Genomic DNA, 15628 nt, shown 5'->3' with positions numbered 1-15628 from the left:
TTTCACTACCACACTTGTTGCAGATTGGGCACACGGCTCATTTATTATCGTACAGAGTCTTACGAGCATCAAATGAATTATTGCTTAGCTTGCCGCGCTGTCTCTCTATCAACAAAGAGTAACTTCTCCTAAGAAAGTACCAGTTGCTCTAAGAGACGTATATAGGTCCTAAAAAAAGCCGAGATGCGTCTGTGACGAAATCTTTGTCACAACACAGTGATACCCATAAAACTTTTATAGCTATACCTTCAAGCGGAAAAGAGCTAAATATGTAGTAGTACAGCAGTGTGGCAGGTTTTGCAACACCTGCTTGTTGCATTCCAATATAAAGGGTTGAAAGCGTCTAATGAAAAAATGCGACGTTTTTAAAGAAAACAATAAGTCAGCACTTATTATATAAATTTTAGCTCCAACCCATGAAAATTTGGTGAGATAAGATAAGGAGATCGCTCACCACTTATCTGCAGCGCACCCTATTGAACGAAAAAGAATAATGCCTACTTGGGATTGATGCCTTTTGCGGATGCCCGCTGCGTAAACCTCTCGTGCGTCTTGGAGAGCCCGCAACCTCCACGAAAATGTTAGGCGGAGAAGAGAGGTTTACATATATTTACAGACTATCTACACAGCATTCACTGACATACAAGATGGAAGCCAGTCCGCACGACATCAGCGATCGTTATCGTCTTATGTACTGTCCTCAGCTTCATCTCTGGCTGTGCTTAGTAACAATGTGATTCAATTTCTGAAGGTAATATTGGTTGCTCAGAAAATTACCAGTCCATTTACAATCGGCGAATAGCTTTTTCTTCGCAGGAACTTATAGAAGTTTCAAAATAGTTTGTCAGTGATCATATATACATTTTTGTATATATGATCAACCACACTTCGGCACATGAACCGCACATGAAGGCAACCACACTTTGTGTGTTTGCCTTCATGTGCAGCACCCATTCGAAAGGCTGCCAGTCGCGAACTTGCGAAACACTTAGCTCAGTCACTCCTCACACAATATAGGCGTTATATTTCAGTTCACACTTCTTCTGATCGGAAAACAAGAAAGGGGCTGGCAGATGGAATGGCACACTGTGGTATAAACTTTTTTAAACAGGGTTGAAGTACCTCAGACAGGCTGGCCAACGTTGCGATAGGTGGACCTGTCCACCTATCGCAACGTTGGCCAGCCTGTCTGAGGTACTTCAACCCTGTTTAAAAAAGTTTATACCACAGTTCTTCTGATCGGAGCATACAGAAATACGTCACACTATCGTGGTGATCAGTTTTTTCTATTCGTTTCCTTAAAACGTAAAAGCATCATAATAATCATAATAACGTCATCAAGCCTTGTACATTTCTATAAGAAGCAACAGCGTGTAATAAAGTACAAAGAGAGAGAAAGGATGCATGCAAAAGCAATGAGGTTAACCCGAGGTAGTTCCGGCTGGCTACCCTTCTCGAGTGGGAAGAGGTACGGTGATAAAAAGAGACCATCACTATGTACAAAGTAGTTGTATTTTATAGGAATTATTTTCCTGCAGTTCTGTTCATTCCTTAACATCGGTCGTGCTCAGTAGCTAATCCTTGAAATAGGAACAGCGTTGCATTGTGCAAGACAGTGAAAAAGCCAAGAAGCATGAAAAACAAAACGAATTGGAAGATACTACGGCAGTATTTTCCGTACACGAGCACCTCACCGAATAAAATAAAGTGCATGGACTCAAAAAAGGCCTTCAAGTCTTTGTTCACCTTGCTATTATTATACTTATACAATGTGTAATTTGACAATTGCGTCAGGTCGCCTTTCTGCCATGTCAATAAATGAAGAATGGTCCCGAAACGTAAAAACACAAACAAAAAGTGCCCATGACCACCAAAATGTGTTGTTGTCATTATCGTATCGGTAGTATCAGTGTCACTGTTCTAAAAGCGTTTTTGTAAAAATGTTTCATCCAGGTGCCTATTTTCACTTATGTTTAGGCGCCGCCTTAAGACCTACGTCAGCATCAAGAATTTTCCCCCTAGCCTGCAAGAGGCCATTCATACAACTAGAAAAAGCGAGCACTCAACCATGTACGTATATGCAAGAACGCCTACATTGTGATGATTGTGACGCTGTGACAACTGCATGCGCGTGCGTCACTGGTGACCTTACACACAGTCATTTTTCAAGGTGAATGTTTTATGCTTCATCTCGCTTACAAACGTGCCAATTCGTGCACGCTGTGAAGCCGCTCGCGCACGCGTAACACGCCTCGAGCTTTCAGTGGCATTACTTAAACATGGGTGAAGTCCACTGATAAGACTATAAAGAAACGCGCGGCTGATAGTGGGGGAGAAGAATAATAAGCCGACTAGTGTGGTCAAGCAAACATCGGCTCCCACTACGATCAATGATTTTGCGCCGAAATTTTGTGCTACCTCTGAGAACCTGTTGTTGATCGACGCGTCTTATCGCAAGGATTACGTGGATGCCCATTTTGTGCCGGTGGGTCTATTTTTCGCCTCTTTGCAAACTGTTTTCTGCGTGCCGCGTAGAAAAGGTGCCAGCTCCTAACTCGCGCTGTAGGCCTAGGCCTCACGCGCACGATTGAGTGTAGGCATGGCCTCCGGCTTAGCTGTTGAAGGCATGGAGATCACCTCGGAGGAAGATATCGGATGGATGACAGCCATCACTCGCCGAAGGAGACGTGCATTCGCCGCTTGCGGAAAATCCGTGGCTATAAAGGATACCAACCATGGCGGGAAAGGTAGCTGCCGCACGGCCACCTCGCAGAGCGTGCTTAAGCGCGTCGCTACCGCCTCTAGGATCCCGATGCTACCAAGGGACCACATCAATTGCCCGCCCACGCAGCGGCCTCGACGTTAACAAGTTCAGCCCGGTACATCTCTCCAGAGCGCTGGCCATGGCGGCAGCCTTAGCGACGGAAGACACGAAGGAGGACACGTACTGTCCGAACGGCTGTCAAAAATTTTGGTGGTATCGACTCCGCGGGAAGAAAGTGTGAGAGCTTACGCCAAGGTACGCAAGATGCATACGAGGGATGGACCCTTCGAAGTGGCAGCCTACACCGCCGTAGGAGAAGATATATGCAGGGGTGTTGTTCGCGGTATCGACCTGGACGTTAGCGACGCGGAACTGGAAACCCTTTTCGCCAATCATTGAAATCCGGGCCTCGTCGAGGTACATCGGATCAAGCAAACTACAACGTTGGTGGTACTTTTCGAAGGACAAAGAGTGCCAAACCACGTTATTTGTGGTAACGTACTCAAGCCCTGTAATCTCTACCGACGACAGATAGATGTGTGCTGCGGCTGTGGTGAAATCGGACGTAGATCCGACGCGTGTCCCAATCCGCCGAGTGTTAGAAAGTGTAGGGGCTGTGTTCTCACTCCCCACCTGAAAATCATCAATATGATCCCAAGTGCGCTATTTATGGTGGCGCACACCCAACTGGGGACAAAAATGCAGTCGAAGGTTCCAGATGCCTTATATTGTGAGACAAAGGCGTCGAAGGTGCCAACGACAGCGTCAACGACAGAAACAGCACTATCCACAGGTGGCCGACGACATTGAAAGGAAATGACGTCAACTTGCACTCTCGCACGAGACGACGCTCCAGCTCACGAGGGCGCTCCCGCTCCAGGGGGCGTTCTCGATCCAGAGGACAAGCCAGCTCCGGAGAATCTTCTGGTGTCGACTGGCAACCCCGAGGACCTGGGGCAAGATCGAGGTCCCATTCACAGTCGATTCGACTGTGACCCAACCTGGGTCGACCAAGTCAAGAACGGAGGCCCTGGGAAACCACGACAACCGACAAGGGCAAAGTCTAGGAGTACTAATGGTAGGGCACAGCCGGAACGTGAGTCAAATCCCCTAATATTCGAATTAGAATCTGAAAATCGGAAATTAAGGCAAGAACTGTTTTAGCTCAGGGAGGCTTTCAAATTCTTTAAAAAACGGTCCGAAACATCCCGTAGTCAGATGTAGATTGCGGCTCCAAAACCCTTGGCCGGCAAACCCAAACGTAAAGCCCCCACCCTGTTCCCATTAGCGAAACGGAGGAGGAATATTTAGAAACCGCTGAGGCAGAGGAGATGGGAGAGGGGGAGGCACCCCCCAAAGCCAACAAAGTCCGAATAGCCGCAAGGTTAGCAACAATAGACAGGACTCTGGTGAAAATCATGGAGCTCATCACTAATCTAGATGCTCGAGTTGGTCTTCTAGAAAGACCCAAAGTAAAGGCAAAGGCAAGCGCAGCGACTGCATCGGCAGTCCATGGAAGCACAAACGGTAGCCCGAGTGCGGACTATGGGGGTTCGGGTAGTCAACCAATGCTGTCATAATGGCTGCAAACGACAGCAATAACATTAAAATCTGGCAGTGAAATTGTGCGAGTTTCCGAATGCGCAAGGCTCTTCTGCAGCAGCTCATTAGATCTGCCAAAGTTAAGCCGGACGTTATTCTCTTGCAGGAAACACTAGCTAAGGAAAATATCTCTCGACCAGGTTACAACTCCGAAACCTTGATCACTCCAGGGGGTCGGAGAATAGCGACTTTGGTTCGAAAGGGTACCTCCTATGAAACTCACGAACTTCCCAAGTGCAAGGTTGGTCTAGAAGCAGAAATGATCGAGCTCATCCTGAAGAACAAAAAAGCAGCCGACGTGTTTATAGCTAACGTTAGTAGCTCTCCGGCAGATAGGAAAAGGGATTTTAAAACCCTCTTGGGCTGCATTTCCAATAAGGCAGATACAGCCCCACTCGTATTGGCTGGGGACTTCAACGCTCCCAACAGAGAATGGGACTATGGTCATCAGAGCGTCAATGGTACTAATTTAGCAACCATGGCCAGTGAGGTAAAATTTGCTCTTATTACAGATGCAAACTTCCCCACGAGAACTGGTACCTCCACTACCTGAGATATAAACCCGTATCTAACATTCCTTCGGGCGATTGAAGGCTCGTTGGACAATCTGCAGGAGAATTTAGGAAGTGATCATTACATAATTGAGGTCATCTTACAGACCAACCACCACCAAAGGCAAATTCCACCACTAAGGAAACATGATTGCGTGGACTGGGATCTCTTTCGTAAGTTGCGTAAGGAAACCAGCGTAGATGGTGAATCTTATGAGGAGCTTTTAGATCAACAAAAGGCAACGATTAAGAAAGCTACTAAAGCAGTCTCAACAGAAATAGAAGTCCCAAAAATGGACTTCAAGCTTGCTCACATGCTGGAAGCGAAGAATTCCCTTATAACCAGGTGGAAGAGTCACAGACTTAATAGAAGACTTCGAGCCAAGATCGCCCAAGTTAATCATGATATCAAAACCTGCGCGGCTCAACTCTCACGTCAGCGATGGGACTAAATTTGCTCAGAAAGAGACGGCAGATTGCGTAGAGGAGGCAAATGGAATCTATTGAAGAGCCTCCTTAATGACAAGCTCTTCAGAGGTACTACAAACCTCGCCATAAACAGACTCGTCAATAAACAGGTAACTATATGGCGGACAGCAAGAGAGGTCGCAAACGACCTCGCACACATGTACCTGCCACTTAAAAATGAATATGAGAACGAAGAAGAAAAAAGTGAACCTTACTCCGGAATATCGCAACCGGACTTGGACAGTGACTTCACTGCAGCTGAGATAAGGCATGTACTCTTTAATTTAAATGGAATATCTGCCCCGGGTCCGGAATGCATCACAAATAAACTTTTGCGAAACCTGGACGAGGATGCCATAGACATAATCACGGTCAAAATTGACAGTCACTGGAGATCCGGCACCATCCCGCCGGAATGGAGGGAGGCCAAGGTGAGGTTTATACCGAAACCCGGCAAACCACTAACAAAGGAGAACCTCAGGCCCATGTTACTTACATCCTGTATTGGCAAGGTAGCCGAACATGCTATTCATAGCAGGATAACAGAACACATACAAAACTAGGCGCTTTTCAGGCACAATCTCGTAGGCTTTCGGAAGGCATTATCCACACAGGACGCCATGCTCATGATCAAACGTACTATTATTGACGACCCTAGCAGGAACATTAAGGGCCTCCTGGGTCTCGATCTTATCAAAGCGTTTGATACGAGGGCACATAAACATATCCTACATGAAATCTCAACCTTGAATTTGGGAAGCAGTTTTTACAGTTATGTGAGGTCCTTTCTGGCTAATCGGACACCTCGGGTCAAACTCGGGATAGTCACAGGCGGTCCAGACAATTTAGGCCACAGCGGCACACCACAAGGTTCAGTATTGCCCCCACTCCTCTTTAACATTGCCATGCACAGGCTCTCGGAGGAATTGTCCAAAATCCCTAGCTTGGGGCACGTCATATACGCTGACGATATCACAGTGTGGTTCCCCAGGGAGTCACTCGCAGCACCAGAGCAGACACTACAGGCAGTCGTAGACACCACAGAATCCTTCCTTAAGGGCACTGGACTCAGTCTATCACCTAGTAAATCTGAGCTGCTGCTCATTAGACCGGGGAGACAAGGTGTTAGAAACCTTGTGACTTTAGAAACCCTGCCAATTAAAATCACAGACAGCACATACGGGTCATACCCAGAGTAGACACAATTAAAATTCTTGGTCTTCTCATTGACGCAAGGAGCTGTAATGCTACGGCCCTAAACCATCTCACAGGTCAGGACAACAGTACTTTAGGAGTCCTGGGTAGGGTCTCAAATCGAAATACAGGCCTCAAGGAGGACAATCTCATCGGAGCATATCAGGCATTATAGTCATGTCACGCACATTGCATCATACCTGAACTGCAGGAAAGAAGAGAAGGCTAAGCTAAACGCACCTATATGCTCCGGACTCAAAAGGGCTCTGGGACTCCCACACGGAACGAGTACCAAACTCCTCAACAAGCTAGGGCTTTATAACACTGTAGCTGAGCTCATTGAGGCGCATTCGATGTCAGAAATTGCAAGACTCTCCAACACTAAGCCAGGGCGCAATATTCTAGATGAAGTCGGAGGGGGAGACACAATTAGTTGTAGACCCCATACCTAGAAATATTCATCCTGTCCACAACAAGGGCAGAAGGGACGCCGGGGCCAAATGCATTCTGGGTAAACTGCACCAACAACAAAGCTCAGCTCTTTTTGTCGATGCAATTAGTTATGGATCGGGCAACCGCTACGCTATTGCCATGGTCGATGAGAGTGGTAAATTAATAAGCGCGGCGTCACTAAGAACGAGCTCAATTCATGCCGCCGAAGAAGCAATCATAGCACTTGCTATTACAGTGAGGAGAAGCTCCACGATTTTCTCCGATTCCCGTACAGCTATTAGGAACTACTCAGCCGGCTTCGTCTCAATGGAAGGGCACAAGCTTCTAATACACAGTCGTAATACTCATAATTACGAGCAACTGCATAGCTCTAACCTAGTCTGGTTTCCGGCTCATCAGGGCCACTCGGTCAGCCCCAATGGCTGCAATCCTAACGAGCAAGCTCACTCTGCCGTGTGAGATCTCACAAGCCGCGCATCAGATCAGGAACTGCTCCAGGATGACTGCGGCTGCTACAAAGACCCACTTACTACTTTTCACGAGATCACCTCACACTATAGAGACGGCAGGAGGCTTTTTCCTCAACCCCCCCCTCTCCCCCCCATCAGAACCTCAACCGAGCTCAGGCAGTCACATTAAGAATGATTCAAACAAAATCTGATCCCACACTTTTGTGCTTAACAAAATTGACGAGGAGTTTCCCGCAGAATGTAAAAGTTGTGGACACACTCCGTGTCTATTTGATCACATGTTCTGGCTGTGCCCCAACCAAAGGGCTTCAGATATCAACAGTGAGGAAAACTGGAGTCGGCGCACATCCAGGGCAGTCCTCCAAGATCAGCTCCTGGCCGTCCGGAGAGCTCACGACATCGGGAAAGCCTTTGGCCTACCGGTGCCTACGTGGGCGGAGCCACCGACTTAGCCTGGGGGCGTTTGCCCTCGGGCTCTAGTGTCTCTGGACCAAAATAAAGTTCTTGCCATGCCATGCCATGCCATGCCATGATAGTGGGATTCAACCCCTGCCTTTCAGCACAACAGCCCAATGTTCTAACGATTAGGACCCGATCACACGTCTGCTTTGTCGTCGCCCTTGGAAATGTCTAGCCTGCGTCACGTGCAAGTTATTCGCATTCTTCCCTCGGGACAACTAGTGCTTTGCCAGGTTGTGCAACACTGCACTGCATTCGGGAAAGGCCCACCTCCTTAGGTCCTATGGGGATACCTACAAAGTGGATAAATCCACACATATGATGCTATCGAATTATTTTACGCTATCGCATCATCCCATTGTTACTTTTTATGACGTCTGCAAATGAAATGAGGCTACTTATCCTTATCTTTCAGATATACTATAAAACCATTCATTAGTTTACCTCTTCGAATATTTCTAAAGTGAACATTTCAGGTATTTTTACTTCACAATTATACAACCGGCGTTTCATTGCGGAAGTATTTAGGTGATTTAAACCTGCCATAAGCATTTTGTACGGAACCCTTATAAAAATGTTTACTATTGCTGCCCATATGGTGTCTCTCATAGACAAACAATTGCCGGGCTTAACATTTCAAAGCAACTCAACGTTTGTGACATGCTGCATTGCATGCCATGCTCTGTGTTTATTTTGACAACTAAGACTTTCTTAAAATGCATCCACAGCTACGCATATTTTTTATCGTGTTCTACGAGTCGAAAATTGTCGCTAGAACTGTTTAATGCATTTTAAATAATGTAGGCATTTCGGAACACTATACTATAGGTTTAAGAGAGATAAATTGACATCCAACCGTCTTGTAGCACGACCGCCCCGGGTTCGAGCACCAGACCAGGATGAATTTTGTCTTCAACTGCGAAGCTATATTTTTTTCTGAGAAACCCTTATAGGTTTCCTTTATATATCTATGCTGAGAAACGAATGGATGTCAATTTATCCGTCCTATCAACATTCCTCCACCTTCAGAGCTTCCGCAGAACTGCTTTTCCATATAAGCTGTGTCGTTAATCATCTTCCTAGAAATTTCATATATCTCTATACACTATACTGCCCGTGCAGGTGACGGATAAACAGTGAATTTACCGGCAGGGTATAGATGGGTTTCGTCTTAGTATTATATTTACGTAATGCATCTTAACAGGTTAACTTCTGCATTTGCCTTCAGAACGTAACGCTGCAAATACAGCAAGATTAAAAATAACACAAGTATCCTGATTTTCTAAGTTTGCACAGCAGAAAATAATTTGACATGACCTATTACGATAAATCAGAATAGGTAACTCAATTTTTTTAGTTCTCGATGGGTGTGATAGGAGAACTAAATTTTCTGTCACGCACTTCGCCGCTTTAGTTCATTCGGCCGTGAGCGTTGCGTGTTTATATAGGTGAGCTAGTGCGCTTCCAATCTTCATCTACCTGAAAGCCGTCATGTATTACTACTGGTTGGGCCAAAAGCCATGAGAAAGAGAAGTGGTGCGTTTGGATTTGCCTGAACAAGCACGGTGGCTGCGATATCTACTTCTTTCTATACAGTTGATCAGTCTTGTCAGTCTGGTATTCTTTAAGGTGCACCTAACTCTAAATACATGGGTGTTTTCGCTGTCCCCCCCCCCCCTCGAAATGCGCGTGGCGGCCGTAGCCCGCGACCACGCGCTTAGGAGCGAAAAAGCAAAGTCACTGAGCAACCATGGCAGATTTTCAACGTAATTTCTAAAACTTTCTGTTCCTACCTGCTCACATTCGCACATTGCGCGGCGTCCGTGGTGACTGCCCAGTGGCTGTAGTTTCCGAGAACGGATGGTGAAGGTTTGGTCGCATGGTCCACTGCCCTGATCGGGCACATTGCGTCCACTTTTTGCTTTTGGACTACTGACTCGCTGTTGGCAACTACGGCAATCTCGAAGATCAGCAACAGAATCATAGCAGACGCCGAAACAAGTGATCTGTTATCAAGAAGAGTAAAATTTGATTGGGCATCACGATTTGTCGATTAATGCAAACGCAGACTGTCTTATTTAACTTGAGCCAATCATATACACCGTAGTGCGTGACTCAATCCACGTGGATAAAACGTTTTTTGGCCAAGAATTCAAAACAAGAGTACTTTTGCTAGAACTATCTTAAAGAAGAGATGTTACCCAGCGGAGATTGAGCAGCGCATATGTTTTTCCTACCATGAATGAAGCCCGTGAACACAAGCAATAGTTCCTCAAGCAGCCAGTCGTGCAGCAAATTTGCGTGCATTCGCGGGCTTCTTTCGAGTTTGGAAAAACACTTTTATGCAGCATGCAATGAGCAACCCAAATTTGTATTGGGAGTTCTTCATAGTGGCCTAGAATTTTCTGATTGACAGTTTTGACCAAATTAGAATGTTTAGAAGTTGACTAAATAATTAGGACTAGCTATGTTATTAGACCTGATGCAAGAATAATCTGAGCATCTCCAAGCGATGGCAGAAAACGTTACGTTGGTTCTGTCCAGCTACGCGGCATTTCCATAATTTTTTTTTTTTACTTTGGCTCAAGTTACGTGGAACACCTGTATAGAGGCAAACAAACCACGTGACCAAAACTTGGAGGGACGTAGTGAGAAAAAACAACTCGATAAGTTACTTGCTTATCTCAGTAAACGAAACACTGTAGAAAACAGCTGAATGTGACCATTTCTTGTTTTTCTGATGGGTTGAGTTTTTTCCTCACCTACTTCTATAGGAGAAGGCAAGGTGGAGAGGGTGATATCGATATTTGGAAGAAGCTTTAAAGTCTGCTAGCTACTACCTTACAAGCTTACATAAGAGTCGATGCATCGCCATAAGGCGTCATACCAAGTGACTTACATGAATGTGGCGTCCAGAAGCATAATCCGGGCAATCTAGAGGGCGCTGCTTGCAACAAATGTATGCGCTGATGTTTGTGACGGACGGATGCGATTTTACAGGGCTCCGTGGAGGCGACGAAAACAGTAAGCTTTTTTGTGCATGTTTTCAGCTTCCTTTGGCCTTTTTTTTGTTTGTTTGCTGATTGTTTCAGCCTTTAAAAGCACGGACAATTCTGGCCGAAAAGTGCTGTGAGACGTTGATCGAATTGAAGTGACCACGATTTATAGCGATAGAATCCAGCTCGCTCTTCGCAGTTTAGGTAGGAATTATAATTTCAGGTTATCAAAGAATACTCGAAAACCAGTAAGTGGCGAGGCCTGGAAGTGAAATCTTCCTATTTCGGATATATATATAGTCTATGAGATTATTGTAAGTAAGTCGGTTGTTATTAAGTAAAACATAATTACTGCCTAAAATTGCAGTTGCTATAATATTCAACACTCGCGCTTTAACTTAAGCTTCCAAAATGCAAGCGCCGCTGGCTCCAGCAACATGCTGAACTGCGAATTACGTGCAAAAGCGCGTTTCGTTATCGATCCGATTGTTTTCGTTTTCACTGGTTAAATACCAAAGCAGTTGGACAGGAAACCACGACAACATGTAGCTATTATCGCAGAAATACTTGAACACTCTCGAAAATATTAATCGCAGCTGGAACATTGACCTCATTAGCGAAATAACACTTTCTCACAGTTATGGCCACACTTGCTGTCTGCCTCTCACTAATGCCGGCGTATAACCTCTATCGCACGCACCTATCACCATTTCCAGCATGCTTCCAGTAAACGGTTACATGCTCACGTCAGATTGAAGCGTTCTGATAAAAAAAAAATTTCCGCGCCATTTTCTGTGTTACCACTACAGGAATTGGCGCTCTAACCGCTAAGTTTTCCAATGCTATAATAAAATAGGTATCCTGAAAATTGCTTGTTAGTCCGTTTAAATAGTAATTTGCTAGTTTTCTTCTTTTTTTTCGTGAGCGCGGGTGTGTTTCATGTATATTTGATTTGAAGGATAGTCAGAGCGTCCTTTCGTGCTACGTGTTTCAACACGTGCAACCGTGTGGAACGTTAGCTCCGTATAGCGTTTAGATATTCGTTTGGAAGTGGCAAGAGTATTAACTATTAATAGTTTTAGTGGGTGTGCATTGGTATGAGGAGTATTCCTTTGGTAAGGCAATGATAGCGTGGCCGCGTGTGTGAACATGTACGAACTCAGGTCATACCTTAAGTCTGTGCGGCATTTATTGTTTTTCCTAATTTTCTTTCTTTTTTCGTGCGCGCGTGTGTTTCGTTTATATTTGGTTTTGCAGGATGTCAGAGCGTCTTTTCGTGCCACGTGTTTCAATACATGCGACCGTGTCGAACGTTGTCTGTATAGCCTTTAAATAGCCGTTTGGAAGGGCTACAAGACTATTCATCTATTAGTGGTTTTAGTGTGTGTGCATTCGTGTCAGGAATATTGCTTTGGTAGGACAATGAGAGCGTGGCCGCATGTTCGAAAACGTGCGAACACGTGTCATACCAGAAGTCCGTGTGGCCTTTATTGCCTTTAAAGCATCGGTGATAATTACTTTGCGGCATTTTAAGGGTTTAGGTTCTATGCGTATCGGCCTTTGCTTATAGGCGCGCGTTCTGAAAGCTTCGGTGCTTGCATTTGAAAAAAAGCTAAGTGCAACACATTGCAAGCTAGACGGCAAAGCGTGCTGTGTTCGGGGGGTGCCTCAATACAGACGAGGGGAAGAATGACAATGGTGACGACATCGTGTCAATCTGCAGACACTATGATGTCGATGTTAGACTAAAGAAAATTTCCAGAATGAGCTTGTGAATTGCCGAAGAGCTGAAAAATAAGCTGAATGAGGAGCGTGATGCCCGGAAGGTGGTGGAAAAAGACTTCAAGCATCTGAGAAAAAACTGAACAGGGCCGCCATCATGAACGAGAATGGTACTGACGATCGAACGCCGTCTCCCGACGTGACAAGACAGGGAGCGTCAACAAAGCACGTGGAATGCGCGCAACGTGGGTAGGGGGTGGCGGGAAAGAGCTGCACCTACCTTTATGCGGCCACAAAGAAAATGCAGAAACACAGAGGTCATTGGCCCTTTTCAAGTCCGAATCACGCGGAAAAGGATGACAACGGGAAGCAGAGAGTGAATGGCCTCGGAATTAGGAGAGAGTGAAAAGTTGTTTATTGCCGGCGGCTGAAACCTCGCTAGGTGCTCAGAGGCAATTGTGGAGAGGGTGAAGGGCGACAAAATGGTGGCAGTAGGGAATTTTCCAGGGTGGACATTGAGCGCTGTCACGGAGTGAGAAAAAGAAAAGCTCGCGCAATATTCCCGCCGTTTCATCCTTGTATTATAGCAGCAGGTGGGCTAAATGACGAGTTAAGCAGAAAGAAGGCAGAACTAGCACAGCGTCTGGTGAAGGGATTAGATGACTTGCGTGAGATGTCCCCACAGGTGCAGATTGTGGTTTGCACGGTGCCAGAGGTGCCTTTAATGCAGTGACGTATAAAGAGCTGTTGTAGGTACAAATGACGCTATATAGGAATTAAGTAGAGAAAATTTTCGAGGTTGTAGAAGTCTACAGGGAAATGAGAAGGTATGGTGGTTTTCAACGAGGCGAAATCCACTTCAATCACAGGCTTGAACGAGAAATGGGCTGGTGACTTGCTAGTCACGCAAATGTCTTTTTTTTAAGCAGGGGAGGCGGGGGGGGGGGGGGGGGGCTCAGAAGACCACAGTAGGCACTAATGAAGAAGGTCCCCTAAGGGAACCACATTATAGTATCGCCATCAATAAGAGAAAAAGGAGAAAAGCAAGAAAGAGAGCGCGCCATGCAATAGGCTACATCAAGATGCAGGGCGGCAAAAGAAAGGGAAAGGGGATAGAGATCGAGAGCAGTTAAATAAAGAGGCAGGTAGATAAATTTTTCTTAGAGACTCGGAAGAGCCTCCAGAGATTGAGATTTAGGTTCGGGAAGCGTGCAACAGAACTAAATCAGAAAGAAAGGGAGATGGCGTCGGAATGCTCATCCATCAGGGAACCAAATGGAAAAGAGTAAATACAAACTGTCAAGAGCATCTTTGGTTATCATGCACAATCAGTGGAAGAAAACTTCGCTGAGCGTAACGTATTTTTCTACGGAAAATATTGCAGAGACAAGAAGCAAGAGTTAGTGGAACGCCTAAGTATGCAAAGTGCCGATATTAGGGATTCCGGGAATGAAACCAAGATAATCCTGTTAGGCGACCTGAATGCCCGCATACATGGTCGATATTACCGTACCGACAACACCGGGAAGTCAGTGCTAGATCTCTGTGAGTGACAAAACCTCGTTATTGTGAATACAGGGCCCAAGTGTGAAAGGTTTACCACGGGGGAAGTCGGAAACAGGCAATCGACCATTGATTACTGCCCCATGACAGAATGAATTTATGATAAGCACAGAGAAATGGTGATTGACGACAAACCTTTAGCAGCATAGGAAGTCAGTATAAACGCACCATTTTGAAAATGTGATTTGTAGTTTTAAAAGAGAGCAAGGAGCGAAGAATTGTAAGTCCAAATATGCACGCTGAAGAAATAACAAATACAGCCACAAGAGTCTAGGAAGAACTTCTCAAATAGCCAAGCAAAGAGTGGGAACATAGTGAGCTTCTAAGTGTAATTTTGACAGAAACACGAGAAGAGAAGCAGAATGCCCGTTCGAAAGGAAAAAAAACGAACAGCTGGTGGAACAGGGAGGTACGAAAAGCGATCGCCGAACGACAGAAAGCATCACAAGAGCGCAGGCAGGCAAAAAAAAGCGCAGTTGCCGCAGGATGAAGTAGCCAGAAAATGAGAAATATACCGGAAAATATTTTTGCTTCGAATACGGGTTCAAGCAAAAATAAAAGGTGAAACTTAACGCTGGTTGTCAGAAATACGTGGGAGAAAGAAGGCCGCACCAAGAATATTTTGGAACCACAACAACTTATTAGGCAGGATGTCTGGAACAACAAAACAACATATTCTAGACGAAGATGAAAACAAACTGTAAGGCGACACAGCATTAAATTCCGTTCGAAAAATAGCGGCCAGCACAATGACGCCGTTGTATTTGAGGTAAAAATAAGAGCATGAAAAGAACCAGATAGAGAAGGAGCTGGTGGTGACAAATTTCAACTGGAAGAAAGCCGAAGAGAAAATCCCTAAGCGCACAGTCATAGGATTAAACGAGGTTTCCGCTAGGTTGAAAAATGAACTAGGACCAAAAATAAAGGAAGCTCTGTTAAAAGCAGTAGCAGAAACCTTAAAAGATAGACGAATAGCAGACAGTTGACGACAAAGTAGAATACATTTAATTTATAAGGGTAAGGGGTGGAAAAGATAGAATTCGCTTATATGGACCATTGATTAAAAATATTTTTTGGGCTAGTTGGTGCATACTTGATTTGACAAATGTAACAGCGCTATAACACAGGCAACCACAAAGGAACAAGGACGAGACACAAGCGCTGAGGTTTACTGTCAACTAAATTTTATTGATGGAAGATGGTCACCTTATATAAAGCGAAAGGCAGAGGGGTTGTGGGAGGGAGCCATAGAATCGGGAAAAATGACACCGCGCCTCGACGAACGTACGGGCAGGCAGAAACAGAAAAAAAAGGAAAACAGACAAAGGCAAGATACTAGAAGACAAGCAATTCAGTATTAGGTCGGTTCTAGAAATTCAAGCTCTG

The 15628-nt window shown here is 45.3% G+C and overlaps 1 protein-coding gene across 1 annotated transcript in view; it reads right to left on the bottom strand.

Annotated features, from left to right (window-relative positions):
• Nucleotides 1-15628, bottom strand: part of LOC135910709 (scoloptoxin SSD14-like) — a 168887-nt gene that overhangs the window by 72465 nt on the left and 80794 nt on the right. The window contains exons 6-7 of the mRNA XM_070533943.1: nt 9755-9967; nt 3626-3715 (exon numbers count right to left, since the gene is read on the bottom strand). Of these exons, the coding sequence (XP_070390044.1) occupies nt 3626-3715; nt 9755-9967 (303 nt within the window). The remainder of the gene's footprint in view (nt 1-3625; nt 3716-9754; nt 9968-15628) is intronic.

The sequence above is a fragment of the Dermacentor albipictus genome, chromosome 2, assembly GCF_038994185.2.
Source record: "Dermacentor albipictus isolate Rhodes 1998 colony chromosome 2, USDA_Dalb.pri_finalv2, whole genome shotgun sequence".
Classification (NCBI taxonomy): Eukaryota; Metazoa; Arthropoda; class Arachnida; order Ixodida; family Ixodidae; genus Dermacentor; species Dermacentor albipictus.
This window is presented reverse-complemented; position numbering and strand designations above follow the sequence as displayed.